The sequence below is a fragment of the Carettochelys insculpta genome, chromosome 2 (genome assembly GCF_033958435.1).
Source record: "Carettochelys insculpta isolate YL-2023 chromosome 2, ASM3395843v1, whole genome shotgun sequence".
Taxonomy (NCBI): domain Eukaryota; kingdom Metazoa; phylum Chordata; order Testudines; family Carettochelyidae; genus Carettochelys; species Carettochelys insculpta.
Genome location: NC_134138.1, coordinates 155,700,911 through 155,722,327, shown reverse-complemented (window position 1 = coordinate 155,722,327; position 21,417 = coordinate 155,700,911). Strand labels below are relative to the sequence as shown.

The 21,417-nt window shown below is 46.8% G+C and overlaps 1 protein-coding gene across 1 annotated transcript in view; it reads left to right on the top strand.

Moving 5' to 3' along the window:
- Nucleotides 1-21,417, top strand: part of TERT (telomerase reverse transcriptase) — an 86,782-nt gene that overhangs the window by 34,034 nt on the left and 31,331 nt on the right. Inside the window, exons 6-9 of the mRNA XM_074985471.1 lie at nucleotides 1,459-1,620; nucleotides 14,618-14,713; nucleotides 15,358-15,443; nucleotides 18,355-18,468. Coding sequence (XP_074841572.1) covers nucleotides 1,459-1,620; nucleotides 14,618-14,713; nucleotides 15,358-15,443; nucleotides 18,355-18,468 — 458 coding nt within the window. The remainder of the gene's footprint in view (nucleotides 1-1,458; nucleotides 1,621-14,617; nucleotides 14,714-15,357; nucleotides 15,444-18,354; nucleotides 18,469-21,417) is intronic.

Sequence of the window (21,417 nt, the reverse complement as noted above, 5' to 3'; positions counted from 1 at the left end):
ACAGGGAACAGCTTTCACTGGATTTTTCTGTTTCCCTAATGCTGATTCTTTCCTAACGAGGGGATTGCTTCATTTATTTTCCAGAGTATTTGAATCAGGCAGTCCTCAAAGTATTTTAGACTGGTTTCATATAAGTATTTTAGACCAGTTTAATATAAGTATTAAAATATAAGTATTTTTGACTGGTTTAATAGTTTCTGATACGTTTTGTGTAAGTATATATGAGCAGGAATGTGTGTGTTGGTGTGGATTTTAGTCAGAAGAGTATCTGCAAAAAAGATGCTAATGTAAAAGATGACCGGGCTGTGTGAAGGTTTTAGATGAAGTTCAGTTGCTCCGTTCTGCTGGGAAGTCCAGCCTAGTTAGCCCCATTTTCTGTACATGTTCCCTTTTTCAGAGGTTGTTCAGAGATTTTTGGTTGTTGTTGGGATTTGGCTCTAACTTGAGTCTTTTGGATAGATGTGGTGCTTCCCTCGTGTGCCTACCCTCCTTTTCCTGATGGACGTGTGACACCCAAGCTCATCCCTTCGCTTTCTGGCTGCTACAAGTGTAACCCAATGTGTGTCTTTAACTTCTTTCTAGTGGCTGGTCCAGTTGAGAGATTAAATAACTAAGAAAATTACTTATGGAAGAGGCTCATGCTTTTAGCATTGAAGGCCTTATAGCCAGTGACATTGATAACCCAAAGTAAAGGTCATTTCCCAATGATCCAGTGGGATTAGGGTTCTCTGTTCCTTCCCTAAGCTCAATTTTTGGCCATCTTCTCCTGTGAATATTTCCACTGTTTGCCTCTGGTGCTTCTCATTGTTTTTCCAAGCAGCATACTGCTGCTCAGAAAGTTCCGGAAAACTGACCCAACACCTTATTTTACGTGGCCTTTATTTGGCAATGTCATCAACAGTGGTAGGTGCATAGCAGCTGTTTGTCTGCAAACTCAGGATGACCTAGGATGGGCCACCTTCATGGTCATATGGTGAGATATTTTCTGCAAAAACCCATCCTAAAGTGATTTACAATATAGTTACTATACTTAGAATGCATGATCAAACACTGGAAGGTGCAGAAATATTAGCTTTAAGGTGTCTGTTGAAACCTAAATTCTTCTCCTTATACCCACACAATATGCCAATTTTTATTTTAATGATCAGGTACTATTTTTTCTAACAATAGAAGTTGTTAAGCAGCTTAAATATAGGATTCACTATCACTCCCCTTATAATAAAAAGCTTAAATTCAGTTAAAGGAGATATTCTGAGCTTCCCCACTTGTCTGAATAGGGGAGTGAATTATTCAAGGTAAAGAACATAGAGTTGCCTTTCATTTTTGTTACTGAATTGAACTGACCCCACAGGCCTCTTCCAGATATATGCTTTCTGAGCAGTTTTGTTCTTTTACCTTTGCTCTATTTCTGTGTGTACAGCAGCAAAATAGGGGATTAATTTTTTTTTTCTATTTCAGGCTGATGTCACTGGAGCTTATGATGCCATTCCTCATGATAAACTTGTAGAAGTCGTCTCACAAATTGTGGATCCTGAGAAGAGAACAATCTATTGCATACGACGCTATGCAGTGATCAAGATTAACATGAGTGGACAAATCAAAAAATATTATAGAAGACACGTATGAGTAGTTAATTTCTTGTTCTTCTTGTTAACAATTTTGTGCATTGGGACATATCCATTTAATTCTTTTTTAATTAACAAGCCTTATCTTACTTATTTAGTTATCATATACATGGACATTCTTAAAAAAGCCCAAAGAACAAAAACTAAAACCGAGCATCACACTTCTTATGGGCAACTTGCTGGCAGAGACAAGACCCATTCCGCCAGGCTTTCCAACAGCTATTCTTCGGTCCCCTTCCCCTGAGCTCTTGTGTAAGGTGAGATGTAAAGGAAAGCCAGATGACTTCTTGACTAGGTGGCTGTTTTTGCTGCTCCATCCTGTCACAGTATGATGCAAGATTGTGCTAACAAAAGACTTGTGCTGTGTTTTAAACAACTGTCCACTTTGTGGTATGGAAACCATATCTGGGCTGACTCTACTTTTCTATTGTTTTAATGACTGTTAAATTAATGGGTTGGAGAATAGCACAACAAAATTAGGCCAACTGAATGCAAGAGTGGCCAAGCTGGATCATACCAATGGTCCATTTAGCTAAGTATCCTGACTTGCAACAGTCATTAGTGCTGAATGCTGCTGAAGGACTGAACAGAACAGGGTGATTGAGTGATTAATTCCCCATCAACCAGCCCTAGCTTCTGGCAGTGTGTGTGAGAGATACCTGGAGCACAGGGTTGTGTCCCTGACCATCCTGGCCAATAGCCACTGAAGAGCCTACCCTCCGGGAAGTTATGAATTCTTTTGAGCTCATTTACTCTTTTGGCCTTCTCAACAACACCTTGCAATAAGTTCCACAGGTTGACTGTGCAGTTGGCGAATGAATACTTTTGTTTGTTTTAAACCTTGCTACCTATTAATTTTATTGGATGACTGCTAGTTTTTGGGTTATTTGAAGGGGTAAATAACACTTCCTTATTCATTTTTTCCCACCCCATTCGTGGTTGTATAGATCTCAGTCATATCTTTCTTGCTTGTCTCTTTTCAAGAATGAACAATCCCTGTGTTCTTTACGCTTTCGTCATATGGAAACTGTTCCAAATCCTTCATCGTTACTGTTGCCATTCTTTTATTTTTTCCAACTCTAACTTACCTCTTTTGAGGTGGGGTGATGGGAACTGCCTTCAATATGCAAGGTATGGGAGTGCCATGGATTTATGTAGTGACGTGATGATCTTTTCTGTCTTATTATCTGTCCCTTTTCTAATGGGTCTTAATAATGTTAGCTTCTTCATCGAGTGTCCCCGTGGGTGCTCCACAATAGGTGTCGGGCTCGCCGGGCGCCGCAGATCGGAAACTTTCCAGCAGTTTCTCCTGGATCGCGCATGCGCCGGCGCACGCCGCTCCCTTGCGCGTCCCCGGCCATGTGCGCGATCCGGTCCCCTCCAGTTCCTTCTCAGCCGCCATCGGCTGCAGACAGAATCCGCTCAGGCTATGGCCAGAGTCAGCTTAGTTAGAGTTTTTTCGTGTAAATTGTTGGTTTTTTTCTTGCAAAAAAAAGAAAAAGAAAAAAGGACATGTATATATTAAAAAGAGAGAGGAGCGGAGAAGACATGGGGACGTGAAGGCCAGTAGGCCTCCTGCCGTGGCGGGCTGGGGTCCGCGAAAGGGGAACAGGCACGAATCTAGTGCTAAGTACCCTATTAACAGCTCAAAAGACTCACCGCGATGTCCTCTTCAGGATTCAAAAAGTGTGAGTCCTGCCGCGAAGCTATGCCAGCCTCCGATGGGCATAGTCAATGCATTAGGTGCCTGGGGGAATCACACGTTACCCAGAAGTGTTCCCATTGTGCTAAGCTCACAGCCAGGGCCAGGAAAGACAGAGAAATGCGGCTGAAAATGCTGTTGTTTGATAAGGCTCTCCAGCCCGACGTGCCGGAGAGGCCTCAACCGGAGGGACCCCCTGGGCTCCATAAAAGGAAGGCGGCTTCCCTCACCCCCTCGGTGCAGAAACGGAGGAAGCTCTCTCCAGCCAGATCCCTGCCGGCAGTCACAGCGAGCGGGACGGGCATAGCACACAGCCCCCAGCCGCATACCCAAACAAGCGGCAGCGCGGCAGCGCACGTAGCAGAGGCTGAGCCTCCGATTACTAAACAGCCGGCACGCGCAGCACTCAGAGCGGCGGCCAGGCAAGCGCCGGAACCAGCGGCACCGCCACAGGCGGCACCGACCCCTGCGGCGCCAGCGGTGCAGGGCCAACAGGCACGCAGCCTGCAGGCACCAGAGGACGTTATCCGCGCAGCACCGCAGCTGAGTGTGCCGAGCACGGCACCGACAGCGGGGCCGAGATCCCCGGCACGGGAGGGGGCAGTGCCAGCCCCACAGGGGAGGGGAAAAGCGAGAGTAAAAACCCAGCACCGCAGCCCCTCTCCAGACAGGGCTGCAATGCTACTGTCAACAAGCCCTCCCCTTATGCTGCGCACGCCACCCAGAAGATCTGGGTCTCTTCCAGCCTATCCAGAGCCGCCTCCTCCGTTCCTCCAACCAGCGTCACCATGGCTTGGGCCACCTTCGCCCTTTCTGGGATTGGATCCCTTGGAGTTCTATCACAAACCAGTTTCACCACTGTCTGAATCATCGCGGAGATCTCGCTCTCCCAGACATCGGGGGTACGCACCCTGAGAGTGGTCCAGGTCTCCATCCCCGGACCTGTGCCCATGCTGCCATGGTCGCTCTTACCATGCTGGACACAGACACCCCAGGCATACACCTAGGGGCAGGTCCCCCGCAGCCGTCCAATAGCCCCGTGGACACTCCCGGTCGGGGACGGAAACACAGCTGTCTCAAAGGGAGTTAATTTTGGAACCCCGAGGCTTTCCTTCGCAAGCCTCTAGTGAGCGGGTGTACCATCGACCGCAGGAACCTGAGAGTTCGAGGGAGGCTTACCTTAGTGGTTCTTCCTTGTCCTCCCCCGACGAGGCTACGGCCCTTGGGGACGTTGCTTCCCCGGACGACCTCAAACAGTTTCAGGAGCTGTTTAAAAGGGTGGCTTTCATACAAGGCATCCAAACAGCAGAGGTACAGGAAAAGCATCACAAACTCCTGAAAAATCTGAGACCCCCGGCTTCATCCAAAATCGCTATCCTGCTCGACGAAGCCATCATGGAGTCAGCCACCACCATATGGCAGGCCCCGGCTTCCGCTCCACCTATAAACAAGAGAGCGGATAAGAAATACTTCGTCCCGTCGAAGGGCATGGAGTTCCTCTTTAGTCACCCACAACCAAATTCATTGGTGGTAGAATCGTCTCGGCAGAGATCAAAGACTTCTCAGTACAAATCGGGGGGTTCAGACAAAGATGCCAAGAAGCTAGAGCTGTTTGGCAGAAAGGTATATTCCTCCTCCACCCTGCTGTTGAGAATGGCAAATTATGCAGCACATCTAACGAACCATAATTTTGACAATTACTCCAGGCTTACTTCTCTCATGGATTCGCTTCCGGAAGATAAGAAGCCAGTGTTGAAGGCAATTGCGCAAGAGGGCTACGCAGCTTCGAGGACAGAAGTCCAGATCACCTTGGACGTGGCGGACACAGCAGCACGCTCAACAGCTACAGCAGTGGTCATGCGCAGAGAATCCTGGCTTCAGACATCAGATATCCCGAGGGATCTGCAGGCGAAGATTGTTGATCTCCCCTTTGACACGCAGAAGTTGTTTGCAGATTCAACCGATTCAGTCCTTCACTCCAGTAAGGACTCCAGAGCTACACTTAGAACCCTGGGTATTTATACCCCTCCACATAGGAAGAAAAAGTATTACCCTCAGCAAAGACGATACCCGTACCAACCACAGCGTGCTCAGTACCAACGGGGCTACGACCAAGGGCGACGACATCAGCAGCAACCGTATAGAACTCCCAGGCGACGTTCTCAACAAAGCCGCGCATCCTCGGGGCAGGCCCAAAGGCAACAAGTTTGATGGGCAGGTCGAGGGCTACACTATCACTACCATCACGCAATGCCATCCACAGCTAATGTTCCATCATCGTCTCCGACCGTTTCACCCCCAATGGCAAAAGATCACCGCAGACAAATGGGTACTGGAGATCATAGCCACGGGTTACGCGATTCCCTTCCAGTCGCTCCCACCTCCGAAACCTCCTCCCAGGCCCCACCTCAGGGACGCTTCCCACGAGGCGAGACTCAAACAGGAGGTGGACCATCTTATGTTCATAAGGGCGGTGGAAAGAGTGCCAGAGCGATTCCAGGGGAAAGGTTTTTATTCACGCTACTTCCTTACAGAGAAGAAAACAGGAGGCTGGAGACCCATCTTAGATCTTCAGGGCCTCAACCGGTACTTGCGCAAACAGCGTTTTCGGATGATCACAGTCGCCTCTATATTCACGGCACTGGACGATGGAGATTGGTTCGCAGCCCTCGACTTACAAGATGCGTATTTTCATATAACGATCCACCTGGCACACAGACGCTTCCTCCGTTTTATGGTCGGCAAGGAGCATTTCCAGTACAAGGTTCTTCCGTTCGGCCTCTCCTCGGCCTCCAGAGTCTTTACCAAAACCCTGGCAGTGGTGTCAGCCTACCTGCACAGACAGGGGGTATTTATATTCCCATACCTGGACGACTGCCTATTGAAAGGGGCTTTGAAAGCAGAGGTACTATGCATGATACGCGTAACAGCAGACACGTTTTCTTCGCTGGGCCTGGTCATCAACCTCGCGAAGTCAAAGACCGACCCCACACAAGACATAGAGTTTATAGGGGCACGTATAAACTTTATTACAGCAAGGGTGTATCTACCCGACACCCGCTTTCGCGCCATCAGTTCGCTGGTGCAAGTCATTACATACAGCCCCACGGTGCCGGTCTTAACGTGCTTGCAGCTGCTAGGCCACATGGCAGCGGCAACGTTTGTGGTGCAGAACGCCAGATTGCGTATGCGCAGCCTGCAATGTTGGCTGGCGAGCGTCTACAAGCCGGCATCCCACACAGTCCGCGGGGTGGTGTCGCCCACGACAGAGGTGCGCAGATCCCTGCAGTGGTGGGTAAGCCCCAAGAACATGCTAACAGGGGTACCCTTCCACCAACCACAAATCTCTATTTTTCTTACTACCGACGCTTCCCACAGAGGATGGGGAGCACACATAGGCGACAAGGTGATGCAAGGACTATGGTCCCCTACGGAACAGTCACTGCACATAAATATACTGGAGCTCAGAGCAGTGTTCAATGCCCGCAAACACTTTCGAGACCACATACAAGGCAAAGTAGTCGGGATCAATACAGACAATACCTCCACCATGTTTTATATAAATCGACAAGGAGGAGCTCGATCCCGTGCCCTATGTGCAGAAGCAGTCCAGCTGTGGAACTGGTGCATTGCCAACAATATAACGTTGAAAGCCTCATATTTGCCGGGCGCTCACAACGTCAAACCAGACCAGCTGAGCAGGCGCTTTGCACTCATGCACGAATGGCAGGTCCGCTCCGATCTGCTACGACCGATCTTTCACACTTGGGGGTTTCCTCAGATAGACCTGTTTGCCACTCACCACAACAAGAAGTGCCCCCAGTACTGCTCCAGGGCAAGATTGGGGCGGAGGTCCCTGGGGGACGCATTCGCGTTTTCGTGGAAGGGCCCCCTACTTTACGCATTTCCCCCCACAGTGCTCATCCACAAGGTGTTGCAGAAAGTCAGAAGGGAGAGAGCCCACATGATTCTAGTAGTCCCAATGTGGGATCGACAGCAATGGTTCCCCATGCTTCTGCACGTCGGACCGCCCACTGCTCCCCCTTCCGGTGGCGCCGGACCTACTCACGCAGGCCCAGGGGTCCATAGTGCACCCACACCCTCAAGGCCTGCTCCTACAAACATGGCTAATCCATGGCTCAGCTCCCTAGAAAGCACATGTACGGAGGGAGTACAATAAGTCCTGGAGAGTAGCCGAAGGACCTCCACCAGGAAGACCTGCAAGCAGAAATGGACTCGATTCGCTGCATGGTGTGCTGCCAGGCAGCTAGCTCCCCTTGACGTTCCCATACCTGTAATACTAGAATACTTATTGGACTTCAAGAGGGGCGGGCTTTCCCTGTCCTCGCTAAAGGTCCACCTCGCTGCTATATCTGCTCTTCGGCATGAAGAGGAGGGGACCACGGTATTTGCCCATCCTATTGTTACCAGGTTCCTGAAGGGGCTGGTAAACCTGTACCCCCCTCGGAAACTGCTTCCACCATCGTGGAACTTGGACCTGGTGCTCAGCGTGCTAACGGGCCCACCATTTGAACCCTTAGCCACAGTTCCCCTACGTCTCCTTACGATGAAAACAACCTTCCTCCTTGCAATTACGTCAGCTCGCAGGGTGAGTGAGCTCGCAGCAGTTATGGCAACGCCGCCCTGCACAGTATTCTCAAAGGAGGCGGTAACTTTACGGCTGCACCCAGCCTTTGTTCCGAAAGTTTCTTCAGAGTTCCACCTTAATGAACCCATAGTTTTACCCTCGTTTTACCCGAAGCCTCACAGCTCCAGCAAGGAGGCACGCCTACATCTCCTGGACGTGAGGAGGGCATTGGCCTTCCACATAGACAGAACTAAGTCCTTCCGGAAAACGGACAGACTTCTAGTCTCTCTCACTCCCAGGTCAAAAGGAGAGGGTCTCTCTTCACAGAGAATCTCGAAGCACATTGTGTCCTGTATAAAAATGTGCTACGAACTTCGAAAGACTCCTTTGCTGGCCCCACCTAGGGCTCACTCCACCAGGGCGGTGGTGGCGTCAACAGCCTTTTTCAAGGGCATCGCGTTAAAAGACACCTGTAGAGCGGCGACCTGGTCATACTATGACACCTTCGCCAAGCATTATGCCCTACATCAGGTATTCCAAGAGGATACCCGCCTCTTGACAGTGGTCCTTTCGGGGGCAAGCTGCACATAAACCGATTACCCACCTCCTTGCTTGGGTTACTGCTGGGTTGTCACCTATTGTGGAGCACCCACGGGGACACTTGATGAAGAAAGAGAAGTTCTTCAAGTGTCCCCGTGGATGCTCCACAATAGGTGTCGGGCTTGCCCGGTGCCGCAGATCGGATCTTCCAAGCAGTTTCTGCCGGACCGCGCATGCGCCGGCGCGCACCGCTCCCTTGTGCGCTCCTGGCCATGTGCGCGATCCGGTCCCCGCCAGTTCCTCTTAACCGCCGTCGGCTGCAGACGGAATCCGACTAGGCTACGGCCAAGTTAGCGTATTCAATGGTTTTAACTGTTTTTTCTTTAAACTTTTCAAGTTCTTAGGCTACTGTTAAGTTAGCCAGTTGTTATTTTCAAAAAAAAGAAAGAACAAGCAGGACGGAATTCAGTTCAGTCCTAGTAACAAGCAGAACACTGGAGGCCAGGAGCCTAGGGCCATTAGTCCTCCTGCCGTGGCAGGCCATCGGAGAGGGGGAAAAACAGCACAGAGAAGGTGCTAAGTACCCATAAACAACTGAAAGACTCACCAACAATGTCCTCTTCAGGATTCAAGAAATGTGAGTCCTGCCAAGAGGCAATGCCAGCGTCTGATGGGCACAGTCTCTGCATAAGGTGCCTGGGGGAGTCCCATGTCACGCAGAAATGCTCCTTCTGTTCAAAATTAACAGCCAGAGCAAGGAAGGATAGGGAGATGCGGCTTAAAATGCTGCTCTTCGACAAGGCCCTCCAGCCAGACGTGCCAGACAGACAGATCCAGGGCTGCGCCATCACTACCATCGCACAAGGTCATCCGAAGCTGTTATTCCACCATCGCCTCCGACCATTCTACGAGCAGTGGCAAAGTATCACCACAGACAAATGGGTGCTGGAGGTCATAGCCACGGGGTACGTCATCCCCTTCCAGTCGCTCCCACCGCCACGACTTCCACCCAGGCCCCACCTCTAGGAGGCCTCCCACGTAGCGAGGCTGAAGCAGGAGGTAGACCATCTCATGCTCATAGGGGCAGTGGAAAGAGTGCCGGAGCAACTGCAAGGGAAAGGGTTCTACTCGAGGTACTTCTTCATGGAGAAAAAGCCAGGAGGCTGGAGGCCCATCTTAGATCTTCGAGGCCTCAAGCGGTACCTGCTCAAGCAACGCTTTCGGATGATCACAATCGCCTCCATCCTTACGGCACTGGACGATCGAGATTGGTTCGCAGCCCTCGACTTACAAGACGCGTATTTTCACATAACTATCCATCCGGCTCACCGGCGATTCCTCCGTTTCATGGTATGCAAAGAACATTTTCAATACAAGGTCCTACCGTTTGGCCTCTCCTCGGCCCCCAGAGTCTTCACCAAGACCTTGGCAGTGGTGTCAGCCTACCTGCACAGACGGGGTATTTATATTCCCGTATCTGGACGACTGCCTACTCAAAGGGGCCTCAAAAGAAGACGTACTACACATGATACGCGTCACAGCAGGCACGTTCTCTTCGCTCGGCCTGGTTATCAATCTGGCAAAATCAAAGATAGACCCCACACAGGACATAGAGTTCATAGGGGACGCATAAATTCTATTACAGCGAGAGTGTATCTACCAGAGACTCGCTTTCGGGCCATCGGCTCCCTCGTGCGGGTCATCACCTTCAGCCCTACGGTGCCGGTCCTGACGTGCTTACAGCTGCTGGGCCACATGGCAGCGGTGACGTTCGTAGTACAGAATGCCAGGTTACACATGCGCAGCATGCAGCACTGGCTGGCGAGTGTATACAAACCGGCAGCACACACCGTTCACAGGGTGGTGTCGCCCACAGCAGAGGTGCGCAAATCCCTGTAATGGTGGGTAAACCCCAAGAACTTGCTAACAGGGGTACCCTTCCACCAACCACAAATATCGGTTTTTCTTACTACAGATACCTCCCTCATAGGGTGGGGAGCACACATGGGCGAAGAGGCGAGTCAGGGTCTGTGGTCCTCCACAGAGTAGTCACTGCACATAAATATACTGGAGGTCAGAGCAGTGTTCAACGCTTGCAGACACTTTCAAGACCATATAGAAGGCAAAGTTGTCGGGATCAGTACAGACAATACCTCCACCATGTTTGATATAAATCGGCAAGGAGGAGCTTGGTCCCGTGCCTTATGTGAGGAAGCAGTCCGGTTATGGAACTGGTGCATCGCCAACAATATAATCTTGAAAGCCTCGTACTTACCAGGCGCTCACAATGTGAAGGCAGACCAGCTGAGCAGGCATTTTGCACTCACGCACGAGTGGCAGATCTGTCCCGATCTGCTACGACCGATTTTCCACGCATGGGGTTTTCCCCAGATAGACCTGTTTGCCACTCAACACAACAAGAAGTGCCTACGATTCTGCTCCAGGGCAGGACTGGGACGGGGGTCCCTGGGGGACGCGTTCGCGATCTCGTGGAGGGGCCCCCTGCTTTACACTTTTCCTCCCACAGTGCTGATCCACAAAGTCTTGCAGAAAGCCAGGAGGGAGGGAGCCCGAATGATCCTGATAGTCCCAATGTGGGATCGACAGCAATGGTTCCCCCTACTCCTGCGCATGTCGGACCGTCCACCGATGCCCCTTCCGGTGGCACCGGATCTGCTCACGCAAGCCCAGGGGTCCATAGTGCATCCGCACCCCCAAGGCCTGCGACTACAAGCGTGGTTAATCCATGGCTCAGCTCCCTAGAGAGCACATGTACAGAGGAAGTGCAGCAAGTCCTAGAAAGTAGCAGGAGGACTTACACCAGGAAGACCTACAAGCAGAAATGGACTCGCTTCACGGCATGGTGTTCTACCAAATGGCTAGCCCCCCCTTTCGGTGCGTATACCTGTGATATTAGAGTATTTAATGGACCTCCAAGAGAGGAGGACTCTCGCTATCCTCGTTAAAGGTCCACCTTGCCGCCATTTCGGCGCTCAGACACGAAGAGGAAGGGCACACGGTGGTCGCCCATCCCATGGTTACCAGGTTCCTCAAAGTGTTGGTAAACCTATACCCCCGTCGGAAACCGCTTCCACCTTCGTGGAACTTGGACCTGGTGCTTAATGTGCTAACGGGACCACCGTTTGAGCCCTTGGCCACGGTTTCCCTCCGCCTCCTGACGATAAAGACGACCTTTCTTCTCGCAATCACGTCAGCTCGCAGGGTGAGCGAGCTTGCGGCAGTTATGGCAAGGCCACCCTGCACTGTTTTTTCCAAGGAGGCGGTAACCATATGGCTGCATCCAGCCTTTGTTCCTAAAGTTTCTTCTGAGTTTCACATTAACGAACCTATTGTTTTACCCTCGTTTTATCCAAAGCCTCATAACTCTAACAAAGAGGTGCGCCTACACCTCCTGGACGTGAGGAGGGCGCTAGCCTTCTATATAGACAGGACCAAGTCCTTCCGGAAAACGGATAGACTTCTAGTCTCTCTCGCTCCCAAATCGAAAGGAGAAGGTCTCTCTTCGCAGAGAATCTCGAAGCACATCATATCCTGCATAAAAATGTGCTACGAACTCAAAAAGACTCCTTTACTGGCCACTCCCAGGGCTCATTCCACTAGGGCGGTGGCGGCATCAACAGCCTTTTTCAAGGGCGTTGCGCTAAAAGACATTTGCAGAGCGGCGACCTGGTCATCCTATGACACCTTCGCCAAACATTACGCCCTTCACAGGGTATTCCAAGAGGATACCCGTCTCTCGACAGCGGTGCTCTCGGGGATAAGCTGCACATAATCCAATTACCCACCTCCTATCTTGGGTTACTGCTGGGTAGTCACCTATTGTGGAGCACCCACGGGGACTCTCGAAGAAGAAAGACAGGTAACTCACCGTGGTAACGGTGGTTCTTTGAGATGTGTCCCCGTGGGTGCTCCACTACCCGCCCATCCTCCCCGCTTCGGATCTCTGTTTAGTGTTTTGCAGGAGCATCCGAGGCGGTTGGTCAAGGAACTGGCGGGGACCGGATCGCGCACGTGGCCAGGGACGCAGAAGGGAGCGGCACGCGCCGGCGCATGCGCGATCCAGGAGAAACTGCTGGAAAGTTTCCGATCTGTGGCGCCAGGCGAGCCCGACACCTAATGTGGAGCACCCACGGGGACACATCTCGAAGAACCATCGTTACTACGCTGAACAACTTCTCTTTTTTTAATTTTCATAGCACATTCAACAATCCCAAGATTTTTCTTGTGCACTAACAGCTAATATAGGTCTTATCATTTAAATAGTTGGGACTGTTTTCCAGTGTGCATTGCTTTGCATTTATCAACACTGAATTTCATCTGCCATGTTCTTACTCAGATTTGTGAGATTCTTTTGTAGGCAGCTTTAGAGTAACTGCCTTGAGTAATTTTATATCATCTGCAGACTTCGCCCCTTCATTGTTTACCCCCTTTTGTCAGATAATTATGAATAAGTTGAACAACACTGATCTTAGTATGGATCCTCCAGAGAACCCTATCATTTACCTCTTTCCAGTGTGAAAACTAACCATTTATTCCTACTCTTCTGTTTCCAGTCTTTTAAACAGTTACTGATCCATGAGAGGATGCCCTTTTATCTCACGACAGCTTACTTTGCTTAAGAGCCTTTGGTGAGGCACCTTGTCAAAGACTTTCTGAATTTCCAGATATAGTATCAGGATCAGCCTTGTTCACAAGGGCTATTTCTACACTACAGCGATCTGTCAACACAAGTCACTGTTGGAAGAGATTGTCCGACAAAACTTCTGTCGACACATTGCAGCCGCACATAGAAGTGGATTGCTGTGTCAACAGAGTGGTCAGACTGCCTAGCCCTCCCTTGACAGAATGGCCAACCGTAGAACAACAGACAGGGCTGCCCAGTGACCCAGAAGCCCTGTTTGTCGACAGGGGGTCCCCCCACGGAGCATCCACATGGCTCTTCTATTGACAGATTCTGTTGAGAAGGTCATTCTGCCTCGGGGGAGAGGCAGAAGGCTGTCGGGAAAAGTGCCAAGTTTTGTCAACATACTATCAACAAAACACATTTTATGTGTAGACTCTCTGCCAGTTTTGTCAACACAACCTTGGTTTTGTGGGCAAAATTATCTAGTGTAGACATAGGCATGTTTATTGACCCCCCCCCCCCCCCCGCCCAAGAATTCTAATTTGTAGGTGAGGCATGATTTACTTTTACAAAAATCGTGTTCACCTATGTATCTGTTAATTCTGTTCTTCACCCTAATTTCAGTCACTTTACCTGATATTGGCATTAGGCTTACTGGCCTGCAATAGCCAGGATTAAAAACTGGTGTTAGCTATCCTCCAGTTATCCAACACATAGGCTGATTTAAGCACAGGTTACGTTACAGTTGGGAGTTCTGCGATTTTATATTGGAGTTCCTTCAAAACTGGCATCTGGTCCTGGTGACTTCTTGTTGTTAGTTTACCAGTTCGTTCCAAAATCATCTTCATTAATACATCAGTATGGGATAGTTCTTCAAATTTGTCACTTGAAAAGAACAGGAATCACCTGCAAATATTCCACAGTGATGGCCAATGCAAAGAATTCCTTTGACTTCTTTGCAACAACCCTTTCTTTCTTGAGTCCTCCTTTGACACCTAAGTTAACTTGCTCTACTTACTGCTTGGCAGGTTTACTACTTCTATTTTACTTGCAAAACCCCAGTAACTTTTTTATTGTTTGCTAGTTGCTCCTCTTTTTTTTTGCCTGCTTAATTACACTTGATTTGCTAGAATTTATGGACATTTATTTTCTTAGTAGGATTTGACTTCCAAATTTTAGGGAATGCCGTTTTGTTTCTAACCGCCTCTTGTACTCTGTTGTTTCATAAACTATGGTGGTACTTTTTTTTAATTTGAGGTATATGTTTAGTTTGAGTCTCTATTACAGTGGGTTTTTTTAATGAATTCATGTCTTTTGCAGGCATTACGCTCTTGGGACTGCTTTTTAATTTCCACTTCATTAGCTTCTTTATTTTTGTGTGGTTCCTCTTTAAGTTAAAAAGCTACTGTGCTTCATTTTCTTCAGTATTTCCCCCACCTTGCAATGACTATTGATTATTGTTGTTAACTAAAACATCTTTTGTTGATTCTTATCATGTATTTACTCTTGGTATACAGGTTTCTACTTTCAAGGATTTTATGTCTCATATGAAACTATTTGTATCCCATCTGCAAGAAAATACCAGGTTGCAAAATGCAATAGTAGTTGAACAGGTAATTGTTCTGAGACATTTCTCTTCAGATGCAGAAGAAAACCAAATGTGTTTAGTTTTAATTCATATATTCAGACGAGAACGTTAAACTTATGCCAAAACCTAAGCTGTCCATAAATGACATTTCTGTTTCTTGCTTTTGTTTCTCAAGGTATTTTGGCAGTAAATAAATACATTGCAAAAAACAAAATGACGCGCGCAAACACAACAAACTTGAATATAAAAGCATTTGAAGTTCAAGGTGATGCTACTGTTAGAGCAGTACCGGTTATGCACCTTGTCCTGGGAAATCAGGGGCCTGACAGGATGAGGCACTGTCAGCCATCATAGCCAGAACTGGGGTTCTCCTCCCTGATAGGCTACTGCCAGAGCGGGAGTTGTCTCCCATACTGGATGGAGCTGTTCCCTTCCTCCTCCGTGGCTGGGGTTGGACCTATCCCTCCCCTCATAGCGACTGGCGAAATTGTGCATCCTGCTGTTTCCAAATGTGTATGTGGTGCATATTTAAATACGGAATCTTACATTTTGATTTTATTGAGCTTTTAATAGCTTTAAACTGAGACCGAATATGCTAAAATAAAAAAAAATCATCTTTCCAGCTTATTCTTTCTTATCAGTATAATTTTTGTATATATATTTCTTTAGAGCCTTTCTTTAAATGAGACAAGCTCCAGCCTGTTTGCTTTTTTTCTGCAAATGATCCATAACAACATCTTGGAGATTGAGGGCAGGTAAATAAACTTTATGAAAAGTAATGTACTGTGCTGTTCTACTGTCAGCTGAAAATCTTTCATTTGGAACTAACGGTCTAGCTTTCATTGGATGGGCTGTGTTACTAGAATTTACTTTGAAATGCAGTTGCACTTTAATTTACGTTAAGATCTATAAAAGCATGAATGGTCTTGGAAATTGTATTCACATAAGTTGTTTCTTTCAAATGAAAATATATACATTTAAGAAACACTTGGGCTGTGTTTACACTAGCGAATTTTTTTGAAAAAGCCGGGGTTCTATTGAACAATTCAATGGAGTGTCTACACACAAAATACATTCTTTCGATATTAAATTGGAAGAATGCGGCACTTTTTCCAGTGGCCCTTTTCCTCTCCCACATGAGGAAGAGCACCTTTTTCAGAAATATTCTTTTGGGGGAAAAAAAAAAAAAAAGAAGTGTGTAGATGCCCATGGGGCCCTTTTTTTGAAAGAGCAATCCTTGTGGCACTGGATTTTTGATCTCTGGCCTGCTCTTTCGGAAGAGGAGGGGACGTGTGAACACCCTCTGCCAAAAAAGCAGATTGATCTTTTCAATTTGCTTTTTTGTATGTGGACACGCTCTTTCAAAAGAAGATGTTTTTCCGAAGGGATCTTCCGGAAGAACTTCTTTCAAAGGATTGCTGTAGTGTAGACGTAGCCATAGAGAAATCACACTTAAAAACAAGTGAATAAATGGCAAAGAAGAGATCTTGGAGAGTCACTGCTGGTATCAGGAGGAAGGTGACATCAACACAGTTGTATAAATGTAGTTTGAGTTCCCTATTCTGCAAAAAAAAAAAACTTTCTTCCATTTTCACTTAAGCTGGTTCAAAAGGAAAAGATAAAGGGGAAAATGGAAATATAATAATTATTCATAATTCTGATAGCTATAAAACTAATTATCAAATATATAAAGATGCTGTAATACTGTACATTTCTCACTTGTTATCAGAATGTCTTGTAGTTTACTTGGAGCCAGTGGCTACGTCTACACTAGCCCCAAACTTCGAAATGGCCTCGCCAATGGCCATTTCGAAGTTTACTAATGAAGCGCTGAAATGCATATTCAGCGCTTCATTAGCGTGCGGGCGGCCGCGGTGCTTCGAAATTGACGCGGCTCGTCCCGACAGGGCTCCTTTTCGAAAGAACCCCACCAACTTCGAAGTCCCCTTATTCCCATCTGCTCATGGGAATAAGGGGACTTCGAAGTTGGCAGGGTCCTTTCGAAAAGGAGCCCCGTCGGGACAAGCCACGCGGCGGCAAGCCACGTCAATTTCGAAGCGCCGCGGCTGCCCACGTGCTAATGAAGCTCTGAATATGCATTTCAGCACTTCATTAGTAAACTTCGAAATGGCCATTTGCGTGGCCATTTCGAAGTTTGGGGCTGGTGTAGACATGGCCAGTAGGTGGCAAATGTGCACCATGTACACAAAGCAAGGGCTTGCATGCTGTCTCCTATTTGTCTTTGGTGTGAAGTTCAGAGTTAAAATGGTCATTTCAGAAGTGGCTTCATGAGCTACTCATGTTGATATTTAACAAAATTGAGTTCATGGTAAGATCCAGAGTACTGCAAAGAAGCTAAGATCGTGACAGTATTTGCGAAGAGTAAATGGAATGTCCTGGGTATCATCACCTAATAAACTATTTTGCTAGTCTTTGAAGTGTTCTAGGACTGCTTTTTCGTTTTCTGGGTATCTTCAGGTTGATTAGCCCTGATACTGATCCTGGCCAAAATAACAGAAAGGTTTTTAATGAAGCCAAAGATGGAAATGTGACCTTGCAAAATAATGATACGCTGAAGGAATCTAGATAATTGCCATTTAACACATTTCTTTCTAAATAGCAGTGAACTTGTTCAATAAATAATTGAAGTTATATAATTTTAAATGAGTTTTTCATTAGTATGAACATCATGCTTTTAGTGGTAGGAATTGAAAATTGCAGTTTTTGCTTATATATTTTCTTTATTCAAAGATACTATTATAATTTTCAGACATTTTACCAATAGCATAATATTTTGTTTTTAATTTTATAACGACAAAGTTTGTTTGCAGTTTGAGGTTTTTCTTTATAAAATTGTTTAAACTAACCGAGGTATTACTGTCTTCTTTTTTTAAGTATTGCATTGATGAGAGAGAATTATTATAAGCATCTTTTCAAGCATGCAAAATGTTTTACAAGAACAGCTAATTACTTTTGTACACATCCCTGCCTGTACTTCAACTTGATCCAGGTCTAGTAGACTTAAAGAGCACTCTCAAACAAGTTCTTTCTCTGATGTTATCAGCATATTTTTGCCTTTGACTAAAATAATCAAGTAACTTGTCCGCGTGAATTTTAAATCCTTTCACTTTTCAGTTTGAGTGTTCCATGGGTCTAGATAGTTTTCAGAAGTTACTCAATAGTTGTTGTAAAGGTTTTTGTCCTCCCCTTTATGTTCTACGTAATTATATTGTCAACATTTTGTTTTGTCTAAAAAAATAAAACTGTGTCTGTGGAATGTTGCATCAAGTAGGACAACAGTTAGGTTAAGTATGGATCTGAAAATATGTGAAAGAGGTCAGTTATAACCTTAGAACTTCCATTGATTCAAAATGTATATATCGGTGGACTAATTAATAATTAGTTAAAAGAAAAAAAAGCACTAGAATAATTAATTCCTGTTGTCAACTTTGGAAGTTCATGTACCTGTGTTCTGAGGAGAATCTCAGCTAAACGTTAAAGGAAAAATGTTTTTATAAGTCCTTCAGTTGTCTAATGTTAAGCATATGTATTTCTTCGATGTATTGTTTACCTTTTGGTATGATTATGAAAATTGTAAATCAGCCTCTCATGGTTAATTGAAGTTTCCTGTTACCAGTTCTAACTTACATTTTTCTTATTTGCTAGGTACTACTTACAGTGCTGTGGAATTCCTCAGGGCTCCATTTTATCAGCTCTGCTTTGCAGTTTATGCTATGGAAACATGGAAAACAAATTATTTTGTGGAATACAGCGAGATGGGTAGGGTAATTTTTTCTACTTTTTTAATTTGATTTATTATTTTGCATATTTCATTTAATACTTTATGAAAAATCTTTGCATAGTGCCATAACAGATTCTGTACCTTTATAAAAAAGAATATGCCAGTTAAACTTTTTTTTCTAACCATATAAAAAGATTTTTTTTTTCCTGAGCTGCTTCCAGTGCTTTATCTGCAATGCTTCTTTAATTGTTAGCACCAACTCAGAGCAACAAGATCCATTGTTTTGGGAGAAAATCTTCAATTCTCAAGGAATTATGAAATCTTAGTGGACAATAACGATAAAATCACTGAGCTGTTATATCACAGTTTTCATCATTAGTTCCCAAAGTGATATACATTTAATGTAGTCATTCTATCCAAATGTCTCATGTGTTTCATAAAAGGAATTCTAACTTGTCTCCTTTTGAAAGTTTCAAAAAATATAATTAACAAAAAACACACTGAGGATTGAATGTTCGAACACACTAATTCAAAGTAATTAAAATCTCCATTGGAATCCTTAACTGCTCTACCCCTTTATACCAGGTTTTCACTAGTTTAGTTGATCATACTATAGTTGTGTGGTGTTACTACCTCTTCATGGTATGGAACAAAAGTATTGAGAATTTATCTTACAAAAACATTAGAGTTTAAATGTATAAAATTGTAACAGTTTAGGAAGTTTAATGCAACTAAACTTGTAGGAAACTCAGTCATCTGAAAGGTTGTACGTTTGTTAGCCAATGGCCAGGTGAGATGCCACTTATGCCCTTGTCTATGGCAGAGCTCACCAGTGACCAGGCTGAGAGCAGCTGAAAGCAGTTGGGTTCTTTGTTTTGTGTTCGGTTTGCACAGTAACAGGAGGAGTCAGGTTACCACTCAGTCAATTACTTTGTTTATTTATCTAACAAGTTAATCTCTTACTATTACGTTTGTTTGTTTACCTAGCGAGTTAAGCTGTTGTGGTTACAATTGTTACAAGGTTTATACTTCGATTACAAATAGCTAGCATACACTCTAGTTCATAGATCTATACTTGTTAAATGCGCGCAAAAGAAAAAGATAAAATACCTAGCAGATCTTATTCTCACCCCTGCATTACCAACATGGCTTGGCCAGTTTCTCTCAATCCCTTGGGAAGAACTCCTTTGTCCCTTCTTCTCCAGGAGTCAGGTATCCCCAGGGACCTGGGGAGACCCCCACCCTTCTGTCTGGCAGGAAAGATGATTGGAGCTCAAATAGGGGGTCAGCCAGACCCCTCTTTTATACCCATTGGGTCACGTAGGCTTCTTTCTTGTTTCAGTTGAATTAAACTGTCTGATGCTGGTTCTCACAGGGAGTTCAAGGGCGTAGTTCACACCTGTGAGGTAGACAGCTGAGGGCATTTGTTTCTTAATGGGCTGGAGATTTTCCTCTCAAGTCTGGGACCGAGCAGCGTAGGCGAATCAACTGATGGTAATTAGCCCAGGGCAGTCTGAGGCCCGGCTGTTAATTAGCCCATTGTTCTTAGCTTTGCTCCAGAGCTTCAAAGACTGTGGCTAAGATAAGCCCATCTGCGCTCTTGGGCATTCCAGGGCTGCGCTATTCCTTTTAACCCTTTTGTGCTCTGAAGCACCTGGGGAAGGCAAAAATGGAGTAGAGCAAATGGCAGGGTTCTGTCTGGCTACAACATTTACCTTAGAACTAGCTAAAATACTTTCCCTGTGCTGTCTGAGTCGACCTTGTCATTTTCCATTGTTTACATATACAATATTCGAGATGAGCACCACACATTATTTTTCCTAATTTTTCGTACGTGGTTGAGATATTAATTAAGTTGATTTGACGGCACACTCATTTTTGTGGTTTCCGTATAAAACCGAAGTTTCATTACCTAGGCATATGAGACTTGTATGTAGGAAACATGCTAGGTCCCTCTCTGGCAATTAATTGGCCTCCCTAAGGAACCTTAGGCCTTGACCTTGCTGCACAATAAGCATTCTTAAGCTACGTCTACACGTGAAGCCTACATCGAAGTAGCCTATTTCAATGTGGAGACATCGAAATAGGCTATTTCGATGAATAACGTCTACGTGTCCTCCAGGGCTGGCAACATCGATGTTCAACATCGACGTTGCGCAGCACCACATCGAAATAGGCACAGTGAGGGAACGTCTACACGCCCAAGTAGCACACATCAAAATAGGGGTACCAGGCACAGCTGCAGACAGGGTCACAGGGCGGGCTAGCTCTTCCGGGGCAACAGCTAGCCACTCCCTTAAAGGGCCCCTCCCAGACACACTCAGCCTGCACAGCACGCGGTCTGCAGAGCCATAGGCACGCACACCTCGGGCACCGCAGTCATGGACCCCCAGCAGCAGCAGCAGCCAGAGGTCCACCCAGCCGCCCCTGCAGGAGCAGGGCTCGCCCTGCTCCATGCCATGCGGGAGGCAGCTGAGCATCTCCTTGCCACACAGGAGGAGGAGCTGCCTGCAGGGGAGGAGGACTCAACCCCCAACCCTGCAGCACCCCGACCCCCCACCGCCTCACACACCACCGGCTGTGGAGCTACCCCACCAGCACCAACTGGTGGGAGCGGCTGGTGCTTGGAGAGTGGGACGACGACCGCTGGCTCAGGAACTTTAGGATGAGCCGGCAGACATTTATGGAGCTATGCCAGTGGCTCACCCCCACACTCAGGCACCAGGACACCACTATGCGGCGTGCCCTCCCGGTGGAGAAACGGGTCAGCATCGCTCTCTGGAAGCTGGCCACTCCAGACAGCTACCGATCCGTGGGACAGCAGTTTGGGGTCGGAAAGGCCACCGTCGGGGCTGTCCTCATGGAGGTAAGAGGAACCACGGGGGGCGGGGGAGGCAGCCCTGGCAGGGGAGGGTCACGCACACCCTGCTCTCCCATGTGCTTCCCCTGCAGGTCGTGCGTGCCATCGCCATGCTCCTCCACAGGCT